The sequence below is a fragment of the Cryptomeria japonica genome, chromosome 5 (genome assembly GCF_030272615.1).
Source record: "Cryptomeria japonica chromosome 5, Sugi_1.0, whole genome shotgun sequence".
Classification (NCBI taxonomy): Eukaryota; Viridiplantae; Streptophyta; class Pinopsida; order Cupressales; family Cupressaceae; genus Cryptomeria; species Cryptomeria japonica.
In genome coordinates, this window is record NC_081409.1 from 772541922 (window position 1) to 772557377 (window position 15456).

Below are 15456 nucleotides of genomic sequence, written 5' to 3' on the forward strand. Positions count from 1 at the left end.
GTCTTGGTCATTGGTATTGTCTTGGTCGGTATTGTGGGTATATGTTCTCGATCTTGTCCTTTTCACGCGTTCATTTTGTTTTGGCGGTCCATGTCAACATCCTCAGGGATTTTAACATCTTTACTAGATAGTAGGAGGAAGTATTTTTGTTTGTCTGTTTCAATGAGTTTCTTCAGGAGTTTGTGTAGGCTAGGTTCTTGTTGTGCCTCCTCAAAAATGTCATTTATTATATCTTCCTCTTTCATATTTAGGTAGTTTTTCCAAGTTTTAACTTCTTAGTGTCTCATGCTTGACTCAAGCTCTTCATCCCACTCAACGTTTTTATGGGATCGCGTAGAAACTGGCATGACTTGATTTGATTCAATAAGTGATTGGATCCTTGGGTAGATAAGCTATGTTTTCCTCCTTTGGTGAGGCGTTGAGAGAATGCCGACTTTTGTTCAAAGGCACGTGCTTGCAAAGTTTCCTCGTCAAACTCAGTTCCTTTACCGCGTAAATAGATATGAAAGTGGTGCAAGAAAGTGCGATGTTTTAGGAAGAGTTTACGGTTTATGTAGAGAAACTTCCTTCTTTTTAAGATTTTCTCTTGGCTTGGTTTTTTTCTCTTCAAATCAATTTTCTGATGAAGATTCTTCCTCTTTAAGTGTTGAGGAGTGGTCATACAAGTGATCAAGGTTGATATTTGTTGATAGGTTGATGTTGATAACAAATACTTTGTTTGGATACTCAAGCTTACTAAGTTTGAATAAAGGGTTTGATATGCCCCCTATTTTTGTGACTAAGTGTGTCAAATGATGTGGATAAAGTCCCCCGATATGGAAACTTGATTTGACTAACCTGAATACCTATCTAGGTATTTTATGTTGATATTGAGTTGGATGAAAACTTATGATCACTAGTTTGGTACACCTCTGATTTGGAAGATGAAATATGTCTGAGATAGTTGAAAAGGAAAGACATCTTAAAAGGGTATTTAGATTTGTTTTTGGATTCTAAGAATCTCCTCCAAATAAGCCTTTGTTTCAAATGCGCTAATCAATGCGCCACAAGATGTGCACCATAGGTTTGTTCAAATGCGCCACTATTTTTGTTGTATGCACTATAGAATAGTCTAAATGCACAAGTTTGTTCAAATGTGCTATTTTGTGTTTTTCCTGATTTGGACTAAGTTTTGAACTGATTTTGATGTTTTGCAAGATGTTTTATGAATTCTAACAAAAATACACAACAAGCATGAAGGCAATGGTTATTTTAATTATAAACATTGAGTGTATGTTTGTTTGAGAATGTGTTCAAATCCCCAATGTTTTCACTGGTTTAGACACAAGAAAAACACGCCAAGTAGGCTCTTTAATCAAGGGTCATCAATAATACCATAGCCCACATTTGGATACTCCTTCAACTCAAACATCTGCACCCCCTAAAGGGCACTCATTTTTTTGCCTTTGTCCGGAAATTAATTCAAAGAGGATTGCTCCTCAATTGAATTGTTATCTTGGGAGATGTACGGTGAGTGTCTTGGAAGCGGATTCTTCCCCACCCTTGCACAATAATATTATCAATGTTTGTATACTGACTCATCAAGGCTTCTAGTTCTAAAGTTCGTAATTAGGCTTTCGTTCAGTCTTCAGTGATAAAATCCCTCGAGAGGCTTCCCAACCTTTAGAACAAAGGCTTTACGTATCTCAAGGATACTGGGGGAAGGATAATCACTAAGAAAAACCGTTGGAGGGGAATTTCATCAGCCTCTGCATTTGATTATAGTGGGTTGGAATACTTGGCGATAAAGTTGTTCCCCACTTAGGTCGTTCCCCTCACACTGGCCATATAGGCACCTTGGGAGGGCAGGCCTGCTAAAGGATGTATCTAAATGTTAAGTTGAACAAAAGCAAGTAATGGTGTGTTTGGATTTTTGATCACCCAATTAAGGGGATAGCATATACCTAACACCTTCGATGCAATGCAAATAATGGTTCTTTTTAGTCCTTTCAAAGCAATGATTTTCTAAGTCCTATTTGGAGATGTTGCTCCAACAAGCATGGTGTTCTTCTTACCCCACAAAGCAATTGATTTTCTAAGCTTAGGAAATGAAATCTTGGTTGCCAAAATAAAATCGTTTTGCAAGAAATGAAAGTCACTTGGCAAGAATTTGAAAATAGCTTGTTCTTTTTAACTTGCAAGAAATAGGTGGATTGTTCTTTTTATCCTTTGCAAGAAAAAGAAATTTGTCTTTTTTATTTTAAGCCCAAATAACAATGATCTCCCTAAACAAAATTAAATTTTTTTGTTCTTTTTAATCTTTTTGCAAAAGGAGGCGAAGTTCTTTTTACAACCCCAAAAAAAGTGGAGTTCTTTTTATGCACCCAAAAAAGATATGAAGCTCTTTTAACTTGCTAAATAAAAGATGAGTTATGTTTAAGCTAACTTAGAAAAGTAAGCAAAAAAAAACTTAACTAAATCCTTTTATCCTGCAAAAACCACTGTTAAAAACCTGCAAGAAACCAGTTAGTGAAATCTCAATCCAAGGCAGGCTAGACAAGCCTAATTTCTCGGACCTTGTTACAAATTTTTAAATTTGTCGTATATGCGCTACAATAGAGTATAAATGCACCACAAAACTTTACAAACACTCCAGAATAATCATCATATGCACCACAAAATGATGTAAATGAGTTAAAAGAATTTGCCCATGCGCCAGAATAGTCAACAGATGCATCAAAAGACAAGTTTTACGTGCCAGAACAAGTGTTATATGCGCTAAAATATAGGTTGTATGTGGTAGAGAATGGAATAAATTCATCAAACCGAGTAAATGCGTGTTAAAAAATCTTGTGTGTGAACCTGTGGAGAAAAAGTTAGAAATGTCTAAAAATGGGGTTGAGCCCCACGATGGGTGCAAAAAATGTATGCCAAGAAGTGTGGTATCTTTAAGAGAGACACAAACCACCCAAACAAACCAATGAAACATTATGTTAGAGGATTGAAAATCATAAACACAAACAAATGAAACAAAACTCTAAGCACGTCCCATTGTCCTCTATCTCCAAGGATCCCTCAGATTCAAGGTGGATCTTAGCTTGGAAGAGCACTTGATCTTGGGATGAATACTCAAAGAATGAGTGATAAAATGATCTATATGCAAGAATACATCTAAAATCTATATGATATGTTCATGATGATTAAGATATGATACTAAGTTATGATGAAGATGAAGCTATGGTAAGAACATTAACAAACTTATGCTAACATGATATACTAACATGGATATGCTATATGAATGAGATAAAATGCTTCTAAATGTTTAAAACGCTATTCTAACAAAGAGAGGCAAGATGCTTCGATGAAATTAGACTATAATGTAGATGCATAAAGACTTGGATCCTTTAAAATGGAGGAATGGAGCTCTATTTATAGAAGAAATGGTCAAATGAAGGGTAAGATTGAGTAATCTTGACAAGGGTTAGGATTGAAAGTTATTCAATCCTTGTGAGGTTTTCAATCCAATCTTAAGTTGCCAAATGTCACCATGAGGAGGCTTGAGAGGAGATGGAAGAGGCATTAAATGCCCGAGAAGACATGGTGGTTACCTTAGGAGGTAAGGTTATGGTTGAGTTACTGGATAACCAGTGGATAAAGCTTTTACCCAAAGGGTAAAATCTTGTGCAAGGGTTAATAGGATAACTAGGGTCAAAGCATTGAGTGCTTAATGAGACCCCTGGGTTAGATGAGGGTTGAGTTAAAGAGAAGGTCTCTAATCATGTGGTAAGGTTGAGTTAACCATTAACGGTTTGGGAGACTTTGAGGGTTAACTTGTTGGAGACACCCTTCAATGCATTTCAAAGACTTTGAGGCTTTTGTGAGAAGTGACCTTTCTTAGGGAATGTGCAAATGATTAGGGAATGGTTTAGGCTAATTAGAGTGGTTTAAAAGAATCTAGAATGCTATAGAAGAGGTTTAGTCATGAATTTAGGAGAATGCAAGTGGGAGATATTAGGATTTCAATTAAAATAAAATGTTTTATTTCAACTAAAAATGGATGCAACTTGCATTTGTAGGAAAGTGCAAATGGGGGGAGGGTTCAAGATTTATTTATATACAAGAAATGATTTTTTTTAAATGTGAAAAGAGAATTTAATTAAATAAATAAAATTTATTCAATTAATGGAAGAAATGGGATTTAATCAAATGTTGTATTTAATTAATGGCTAGATAGAAGAAAAAGAGATATTAATTAAACCTTAGTTTAACTAATAGGTGAATAAGAAATAATTAAACAAATAAAATTCACTTAATTAGATGTGCAAGTTTTAGGTGTCTACAGAACCAATGACAATTTAGATTGAACCACTTTATTTTTCATGCCAATTTTGATTCTAAGTCAACCATCATACTAAGACTATTAATTTTCTAAAGATAGTGAATTGTCTCTATACATCATTAACATCATTCTTCCGTCATTATTTCTAAAACTAAATTGCTTAACCATTACATTTAATTTTTATATATTTAATACAATTATACTTCACAACTAATTTAATCTAAATTAATTTGTACTTTATTAATTATTAATTTCATTTATTTGATTATAATTATTGTGTAGTTAATCTCTAAAGAACTAGAACATGACTTTGATAGCCTATTTTTACAAAAGTATATTCTTAACTAATTTTTAAAAATGTTATCCTCAGATATGCAAACACATTTTTTATTAGCTCCCTTCTCTATCCCGCCCGACCCATATGCCCAAGCGCTTATGCCGCATATATAGCTCAAGCCTATGATCACAGCAGTTCTCTTTTTCAAATTTTTATTTTTGTTCAGCTTCTTTCGCAGAAGCTCCATTTTGTCAAACAGTTGCCACACGAGCTACCCTGTAGCGTACTTGGCACGAAAATTTGGCATATGCAGAGCCAAATTTCGGCAGCCATTACAAAGCTGCAAAAATGGGAGCTTGAGTTTTTTTCTTCTGGGTTTTAAACCCAATCTGTACAAAAAGAATTAACAAACGAATTCATTCTTGGTTTAACCCTAGCGTGTACGAGAAAATTAGGGTTGCGAGCATGGAATCTCCTGGAAATGGTGAATTCGTGATCGGATGGCGGCTGTCCATTAAAACAACGCTGGGCGAAGATATAGAAGGCCAAGTTATCACTTACGACAGAGGTTCCAATATTGTTGTTCTTCATATCCTTTTCAAATTTCTTTTGGTGCATTTGAGAATTTAATTTCATCTGAATTTAAACTTTTAGGGTTTTCTTTTGTAATATTTGACATTAGATGCTAATTTATTTTGCAAAATAATTATCAGTTTACGTTGTAAGAGTTGATTGGTTTTTATTTGTATGATTAGTTATTTTCTGTTTAAATAACGATTGACAAAAATCAGGGTTCGTTAATCCAGGTATATGGGACTTATTGTTATGTTGGGAAATAAAGGGTTTCAGAATGAAATATACAGAATATAGAAGTTTATGCTGTTTATTTTATTGTGATTTCTTAAAGTCATTTCGTATTTACGTTGCTATTGGGAATGGCGAAGTTGCCAGCTTTCTAGGTGCTTATATGTGTTTACATTCTGCACAGAAGGATTGCAGAATATCGAACAGTATCGGCGACTGCAAATTTAAAATAGTTAGTATTTGAGTTCGAAAGTTTAGAGTGTTTAGAAAATTGAACTTGTGGAAGTTTGCAGAGATGCGAGATATGGTTTAACTGTGCGATCCCGTGCAGCTGGTTATTGCTTTTTTTTGTCTTTTTTAACCAGCACATTGCATGATTTGAAATCTTCTACTAAAATGGTGGAGCATTTGTAGTTTAGGATTTGAAATTCAGCTGTAGTTGGGGGGAAGGGAGTGTGCGGGCATGTGAATGCGCGTGTGTTGGTTGGTGTTGAATTTATGCAGCTACTGCTTACCTTCTATTTGCCACATGTATGAACATTTTGTTTTCCCCTCTTTTTCATACTTCCTTTGAGCTTTTTCCCCCAAAATTTTGCAGTTCAAGAAAGAAAATACTTTGCTAATTACTTTAGAATAAACAGTTTTTTTCAAAAATCTAAATCATTGGACCCCGCATGCTTCAAAAAAACTTACCCCGCATGCTTCAAAAAAACTTGAGCAGTACATACTAAAAGAATTTGCTAAGTGGCTCATGGGACCCTGCTGGGAGGTGGAGTTTGGATTGTAGGGCTTGAAGTTGTTGTAAGTTTGTAACATTGTCATAAGTTTTGACTTCTGAAATTAAATGATCTAAATTACGCTACCTAACAGTCCATGGGGCCAAGAGTACTAAACTGTGTAATGCCCCCTCTCTATAAATGCCCTAATTTTGCCCTAACCACCATTTTCAAGTGAATCAAGAGTAGGGTTAGAGATGTCTTTCACCTGATCGAGACCCTACAAACAGGTTGGTAACCATTTATAACCTTAATCCATAACATGGGTCTCTTAGTTAGGAATCATCAAAAACATATATTAGAAATATAAATTTAATCACAAGATATCTTAAATCTATTTGAGAAAGCTCAACCATAGGAGAGCAAGGATAAGGTGACTCGATAGGGTGCCCTAGAGATCATCTACCCTATGCCCAAGAGTCGATATACTATCCCTCTTGGCTTCATGTGGCCTGTGCCATCCATATGGGGTGGTGTACCCAGTGAGATGTCCTATAACCACACCCCTTCATCTTGCCATCCATCTCCCACTTCCCATGATTGGACTTCTTAGTGTATTAACCCATCATGATAGAGGGTTGAGGTGTATTCGCAATAGGGTGCCTCAGAAGTCCATCCCTTCTAAGCCCAAAGGAAGTACTCCTTGTGCCCCCTTGGCCTCATGGGACTTCCTGGTCTACTACCATGAGGTGGCATACCTAGAAGAGGACCCCAACGAGGTTTCCCCTCCTTGTAATCCCTCATTTCCCCTATCATGGTTGACTTTAATAATCAATCAGAACACATAAAGAATCCAATATTATGCATGTAATCTACATATGTTTGTCAGTCATAAACAACATCATAATCATTAACCAGTAATGAGCAGATACAAATAATATTCATTATGCTATGTTAAACAGTCATAAACAACAATGCATCATTAATCAGCAGTGTGCATATGTAAATAGTATTCATCATGCTATGTATGTGGAACTTATACCAAAGGCCACAATATATGTTACAATCTGCTGTGTATTCATTTTATTATTGATGCCAAATCTGATCTCATTCGATGCTGGCTCTTGGTGCTGGAATGCTCCTTTATAACCTTCGGTTGGTGCTGGAAGGTCATGATTTTTCATATGGCTGGCAGTGATTTGGGAGGGAGACGTCTCTTCAAGAATGTCTGCTGCCTCTTTGTAAATTGCATTTCATTAACTTAACTAATGATAATCGCCACTTGCTAATTGCGAATGATAATCTTATTTCACCCACTCCATATTAACTTTTATTAGCTATCCAATGACAAGGAATGTGATTTCTGTATCATGGGGAAGAGGATCAATCCTCAGAATGATGCAGATCCAGGAGATGGGCGATTAAAGTATACTGGTGGGTATATGGAATCATGAAGTCTTACTTTGTAAGCTGATTTCATATTCAAGTTTGCTGTTCGCGAAATGGATATCAGATCAAAGACATGACAGTCCGCCCTTCCCAAAATTGCTTGTCCTCAAGCAATGCCATAGGAGGAGTGATTAAGATGACTCCTATAATGAGAGAGCTTTGAGTTTCTTTAAACTCCTAACTTTCTCTTTATGAAAATCTATCACACAATTCACCTCCGTTGCACTCTTCTGGTATTATCACTGGTTGCCAATCTCGAATTATTTAACCAAGGCATTTGAAAATTTTGAAGGTTTGTAAATTTAAGACAAGTTTTTTTTCATCTTTCTATGAGAGGGAGCAAGGTCATCTTGTGACAGCATTGAGTTGTATTTGCGAGAAACTGATTTGGTTGGCCCTATGTTTGCACAATGTTATGGATATCTCTTTGAAGCAAGGGCTATGTTTTCATATATTAAGATGAGAATTAGAAGCATGTCACACATCTATGACCTTAATTGGGTTGTTATTAATTATGAATGATTAACTGGTCTTGTTTTGTTGGATGCCAATGGATAAGACCGGGTGAAATATTGTTTAATTGGCACATCTGCTCTGTCAAAAATTATTTGCGCTCAGCTTTCTTGAGGCTGTTTTGTCTTTTGTTGTTTTCAGCAATCCTTAGTGCTGAAGGCAAGCTTAGAAGGTTTGCCTTACCTCTAGTTCATACACTATTGAACATAGTTAATTGTGTTTATGTTTTGCAGCAGCTTGGCTGTTTTATGTAATTGTTTTTAAGAGTTGATTGAAACCCTACATTACAACCTGTTGTGACGTTTTCACACATCGCCCCATTGCAAATGGAGACCCCCAACTTTTTAGGCCTTTCTGGTCTTTTGGCTTCGTTTTTGGGTCTTTTTGTAGCAGTCTCGTCAGTCTCTCTCCAAGTTTGTGAGTGTTCGGGGGTCAAATTGATTAAGTGTGCTTTTCTTTTGAGCAAATTTGGTTAAGTCTAGGGCCCGTTTCATCAATTTTAGGGTTTCTGCCTTTAGTCCTAGATTTTAGGGGTTTCTGTTAGGGTTTTGAAGAAAGTAAGCATACAACTGGAATCAAGACCTTTCAAGGAACCTCCTAGTAAAATTTGAGCGAATTTTGAGCACTTACTATTTTTAGTAAGTTTCACTGCCTCGGGAGGATTGGTCTAATTTTGCCAAAAAATCAAACTTACTATTTTTAGTAAGTGCTTTCCTGACCTATTTTGTCCAAACCCTAACATTTTGAAACACTTACTATTTGGGAAAATCTATTTTGGCAGGTTCATCCCTGAAGACGGTGAAGACTGAACGTTTCTGAAGAGTCAGAAGGCAGACAAGTTGGATCAAAAAATGGTTAAGTATGGAACTACTATTCCAGAAGAGGAAAGCATGCAAAATCATACAAGTCTGGAAATTCACATCAATCCACCAATGTCATCCTGATCCGAAAATGGCCTGAAATTTGACACTCTGAAAATTTGAAAGATCTTCCAAAATCCAGAATTTGCATTATGATTCCTAGGGACCTGAAACCACTCTCAAACATCCTGCCAATATATATGAAATATAACTTAAAGTATAAGAAAGGAAAAAGACATATTGAAGATGCCACTTATACTTAAATGTTATATTTCATATATATATTCTGATAAAGGAAGATTCCTCCATGATCAAAATTCCTTGGCCATAGTATAAATCTGCCCTACGCCCTAGGAAGGCGCCAAATTGGAACGGTCAAGGAAGGATAGACAAAATCATGAATTCCTCCTCCATGAAGAATTTATGCCCTAAGACAAGGAAGGGCGCTATAATGACGTATGCAGGGAAAGATGAAGAAGTGCATGAATCCTTCACCAATGCAAAACTCTGTCCAACACTCAGGTAGGGCGCTAAAATGAATGATGCATGGAAAAGACTAAAAATTTATTCCTCCTTGAACAAGTGAGAGTTCCGCCCTAGGCCAAAGGAGGGCGCTAAAATTAAGCTACCATGGAATTCACAAAAAAACATCAAAATTCTTTCTTCCTTGGAAGGGTGCCAAAAAGAGATATCCATGGAAAAGGTTGAAAGACTCAAAATTCCTTCACAAGTGAAGAATTGTGCCCTGACCAAGGAAAGGATGTTGAAATGGCTAAGTCAGGAAAAAAATTCAAGGAGGAAATGATGATTTCCACCATGAAGAGTGAATTCCACGCCTAAGTTGGAAAACTGAAAATTTGTCTGAGGCACGCGAAAATCCAGGGATCAAGGATGAATGCTTCAAGATGAAATTTCCTCCATCAAGGTCAAAATTCCATGCCCAGTCAGGAAGTTGAAGAGAAGTTTTCTGAGGCATGGAAATACTGAAATTCCTTCACCAAGCTGGATTCCACGTTCAAGTCAAAGAATGAAGAGAAATTGTCGAAGGCATGAAAATCCAAGGGTCAAGGAAGAATGAAAAGCAGAAATCCCCTTGATATTTTTTTTGAAATTTCCATTTTTAGACACCAAATCTTATCACAATTCGAAATTTTTTGCAGATTTGGACTCGTGGGAGAATTCTCTCTCTCCTAGACTCGGGTCCTAAATTTTAGGAAAGTTCTTAAAAAATAGGAGATGGTGGAAAATCATTAAAAATCTCCTCCAGAGCAAGGAAAGTTCGAGAAACTTCATGGATCAAATTCTTCTCTCTTGAAGTTTTCTCTCTCCAAGGTTTTCTTGCCAAGTGGCAGCCGAGTCAACGCATGAAGAATTAATGGAGCATCTTTTGCATGTAGTCGTCACATTTGAGGCATTATGGCAGATTCCTTTTGCATGTAGCCGTCGCATGTGGAGGTGATGGTGCATTTAAGACATGATGGGGCAATTTTTGCATGGATGAATATTCAACACATTTTGGGCGAATTTGAAAGAGGTGTTACATTTAATGCGCAATGGATGCTATTTTGGGTACTTTTGAATTAATTGTATAAGGGTATGGTGGGTTATTAATTGCCGATTCCTGCCTTGTTGCATCTTGAGTTGAGAATCTTCTAGGGTGAAACCCTAATTAGGGTTTTGCATGTAATCATGGCCTGAGGCCTATATAAAGGGGTGACCCCCTCATTTGTAAAAGGAGGGAGACTTGTATGAAATTGTTGCAATAAGTTTTGAGATAATAACAGTGAAACATTGTTCTCTGATGGTGTCCACTTAAATTATTTTTTCAAAGCTTGCATGGTTTCACCTTCCTCACTTAGATTAGAAATAGTAAAGTGCTTTGATTTCATTGGAGAATGTAATGGTGTCTGATGAATTTCCATGGTTCATACTTTTTGCATCTTGCTGATTGTAAGTTGCAGTGTAAAGTTAGTTTGAGCCCCCTAAATTTGTGCTAAGTTCGATTGTGGATAGTCGTTTGGATTGCGTTGTTTTTGGGTATTCAAATGTACTTTCTCTATTTGAAAATCCTCTAGCATCCCCAAAAGATTGCATTGGTTCTTGCGGAGTTGTAGTTGATCTTGGCGAAGTAGAGCTTGGTTTATTTGGAATTTGTCCACCAAAGCACTATTCATTGTTATCACTGCCCATAGGAGTAGATTTAGATCCTTCTAAACCCTTTCCCTTTTACTTTCAGTTCATTTTTAGTTCATTCGAAGCAGAAGCATCACAGATTCACTATATCCGATGATGGAGTTCCAGCCACAGCAAAGAAGTGAAAGAACGATGCAAACGTAAGGCCCCTTGGATTACCAGCAATCACACCAGCCAACTGAGTCACGGCCGTAGCATAAAGGAACCTTGGAGTCGATTGTTTGAACTTCTTGCAATCTTAGCATGCAATCGCACTTTGATCAAGAGAGAGTGAAGTGACCATTAGGCAACTTTATTCTGTGTTCGACGCTGTCATAAAAAACACGTCAACACAACCCTCCTTTAATTTCTGAATAACTGCTATAAACCCTTCTATTACTTCTGTATTTATACCTTTCATATGCAGATCTATAGATATGATATTTTTCTTTAACCATCTTTTCTTCACTTGTCAAATGTTTTTTTTTAATATCTTCAGTGATTTATGAAAGTATGCATCTCTTGCCAAGTGAAACATCTTTTTTTTTTCAACTTACACGTCTTTGTACATGTTTCTTAATTGAAACGTTTCTGTCCTTTTTATATTAGTTGGCCTCATAAACCATTGTTGACTTAATTTCTTGGTGCTTAAGGTAAGTCAGCCTTAACAAATAAGTTAAAATTTTAATTTAACTTCAATATGATTGCCCATAGAGGAGTGGGTTTTGATGGAGATCAGCTTCTTTTGTTTTCAAGTCTTTAAAATTGATTCTAGAAAGTGGTCGGCCTATCATTGCTTCTATCCTTCAACAAATTTCTTCAATGGAGATGCTATTAAGGAATACTCGACCTTGACATTAATGACAATAGTTTCCAATTCTGTATTTAAGCAATTTACAACTTGTATTCTTTGGCATCGATAATGTTACTATTTGGACATCAATCACAATATTCTAACATTGGAATAATGTGGAGATTATGGAGTTAATCATACTTACAAGTTATTTCTACTGAGAGTCTGAGACATAATGAAAATGTCAATACAAGGGGTTACTGAAATTAAAACAATGTAAAAGGAACACTCTCCTAAGAAAATATCAATGGCATCTCAGGCCAAGAGGACTTTCAACTGCAAGGGTGGTATATATTTTGCACTTGCTAGAGTTTAGCTGTCAGATTCTCTGCTTAACACTTGAAAAAACTTGCTCTTTTCCAAGGCATAAATTATTTTTTTAACTTGCTTCTTTTGCATTGTGGAATGTTAGTTCTAATTCTTTATAACTTTCTACAATACTTTAGATTTGCAGCTCTTCATTATTCTTTGCAACTCTCTAACCCCATGTAAGATGCTTTGTAACCCACTAAATATTTATTGCAACTCCCTATAACATGCATTATGCCTTATAACTTCCTCACTATGTTGGTTTGACTTTCATAAGAAGATTTCTTATAACTTATCAATTTATGATTTTCATCACAGGTTTTGTTGTTTTCTCGTCTTTCATGACACATACATGTCTTTGCCCAATGATTCAGATCTTTGAGTAGAATATCTTTTACACATAAACATAAACTTTCCTTTCACCATGTGGGGTCTCAACACTCTTCTACTTCCACATTTTTACCTATTGTTGACCAATTTTGTTCTGCTTATTTTTCTTGTCTACAGGTATTATTTACTTATTTTAGGCAACTCAAATATATAGTTAGACAGACCTTTCGTGAATATCTTGTAACCCAGAGATGCGTGTCCACCCCCCTAAGATGTGTCTCGGAGACTTTTTGCGCTTCTTGAGACCTCATTTTCAGCTAGAGACTTCACTTCCATGTCTCCTGCCGTCTCGCCGTGTCTTGCTAGGTTTCGGCCATCTCCCATGCGTCACCTCTGACCGAAGGCATGTGAAAAGGTCAAAAATAAAACTAAAACACCGTTTTCCATCATTCAGTGGCCATGGTGGATGAAGCAATTGAATCAGATGGCTTTAATCAAATACCCCTAGTTCTAGTACCATTAGAGGGACCTGAGTTTGAGAGTGATGATTATGTGGAGAGCATCATAGATGAGGAGCTTGATATGGATGATCAATATGTGGAAGAGTAGATGATAGATTTCTGAATTTTGTTTTATGTTTGTGTTTCAGCATTAACTGTCAATATTTTTGAATTTCAATATGTAATGATAATCTAATGTGAAATATGTAGTGTGAGCTTTGAACTCTTTGACTCTTTGGCACAACGAGATTTGACATTTTGATTTGTGCTTTTAAACTTTATCCTTGTTCTTGTTTTCAAAGTCCCATGTCATGATAGTTTTTGGAAATTTTAAATTGTATTAAAGAAAAAATTTGGCGTCTCCATGTGCAACCGTCTCCTATTTTTGAAAATTAGTCATAACAGAACCAGTACCAGTCTCCAGAGTCTCCAAGTACCTCCGCCTCCTGTTGACCTTGATAAATATATGTTCAATTCTGATCATAAAATGTTCAACTTGGATTAATAATTATCAAGATGGTAATGTTTCCTGTTTGGTCTACTCCATGAGAGGTGCCATATTAGAAGGGAAAAAATTTGTCACTTGATGACAAAATGGATAACGAGACTTGTATATTTTATATTGATAGTTGTGTGTGAGTCAACAAGATCCAAGTGCATAGATTAATGAAAGCTATACATTGACTATGCAAAGCACCTTTTACAAAAAGAAAAAAGACTACTTAAAAGTCCGTAATTTAAAGAAATAAGCTTGTAATACTAAGTGATATCCACCATACATATGATAACTTCCACAAGATGTAGCAAAATGAAGTACGTAAAATCCCTAGAGAAGTGAAGGATGCTTAATAGTTAATTCCCTAATCTTCATCAGTATTCAAGGGAGAAACATCCATCAGTTTTTATTTTATTTTTGTGCTCAAGAAATTTAAATTTCAAGTATTATATAAGTTTGTGATCAGGTTTTCTACTTTAGTGTTTTTTTTGCTGGCTCAAAGTTTTATGACACTTGTACGGTATTTCTGAACACAGTTTTGGATAACATTGATAGTCAAAATTCCAACACCTTGTCCTGTTAATAAAATATCATTATCCAAATCAATTTCTCATTTTGTATCCTCAGAAGTGAAGCTGAGCCCTTTGTCTTCTGGCTCCTGAATGAATAGGCAAGACTATGTCTCAAAAATGCTTGACCTTCTGTCTGATTCCAGCAGCTATAAAATCCTCTCTTGTAATCCTTGCTCCAAAATTATCAACAAAGTCAAATCCGATATTTTTAGTTCTTCCTTCGATGATGCTACTAAAAAGCATCTTCTACCTTCCAAAGAGGTTACTCCTCATGTCTATGGGGTTCCAAAAATTCACAAGGAAGGCATTCCTCCAAGACCTATTGTTGACACCATGGGTTCTCCTACTTATAAATTAGCTTCTTTCCTTGCCAAATTAATCTCTCCTCTTGTGGGCAAATCTGACTCCTTTGTCAAAGATTCCACCCATTTTGTGCAATTTATCAAGGACACCAGATTAGATGGTAATGACATCTTGGTGAGATTTGATGTAGCGTCCCACTTAACCAAGGTTCATATTCTTGATTCCATTGAGATTGTCAAGTGCAAGGTTAATGTTGAGATTGCCACCTTGGTTGAGTTGTGCTTAAGATCCACGTTCTTCTCCTTCCAGGATGTGATCTATGAACAGGTTGATGGGGTAGCTATACCAATCATCGTCAACCTTTATATGGAGCAATTTGAGGAAATGGCCCTCTTGTCTTCTCCCCTTAAGCCAAGGCGGTGGAAAAGATATGTAGATGACACCAATGTTTGTTGGCCACATGGTCTTGACAAATTGGAAGAATTCCATAAGCACATTAACAACATTGCTCCTTGCATTTCCTTTACCATGGAACTCGAGTTGAACAACCAATTACCCTTCCTTGATGTTTTGCTCATCAGAAACTCTAATGGCTCTCTCAGTCGTCGGGTGTTTTGTAAAGCGACCCACACCGACTTGTACATCCATGCCTCTTCCCACCACCACCCTTGCCAAAAAGTTGGCATCCTTAAAACCCTAGCCATAAGAGCCTATCACATTTGTGATGATGAGAACTTACACCACGAGCTCTCTCATCTTCGCCAAGTCTTCAGGATGAATGGGTACTTGAACAAACAAATTTTGAGGGCCCTAAACCAAGCCAAGTCCTATTTCCTCTCCAATGTTCCCGCCAATTCTTCCCAACCTTCACGTCTTCCAACTGCCTCCCTTCCTTTTGTTGACGGGATCTCCCTCAAGATCTCCAAAATCCTTAACAAAAAAGGTCTTCATTGTGCCTTCAAACCCCTTTCAGTGTTAAGAAAT

The 15456-nt window shown here is 36.5% G+C and overlaps 1 protein-coding gene across 2 annotated transcripts in view; it reads left to right on the forward strand.

Moving 5' to 3' along the window:
• Window positions 1-4787: 4787 nt before the first annotated feature.
• LOC131031302 (uncharacterized) overlaps window positions 4788-15456 on the forward strand; it is a 30668-nt gene continuing 19999 nt past the window's right edge. The window contains exon 1 of one of the 2 annotated variants that reach the window (XM_057962387.2): window positions 4788-5183. In XM_057962387.2, coding sequence (XP_057818370.1) covers window positions 5061-5183 — 123 coding nt within the window. In that variant the 5' untranslated portion in view covers window positions 4788-5060. The remainder of the gene's footprint in view (window positions 5184-15456) is intronic. The other variant, XM_057962386.1, reaches the window with a different exon arrangement.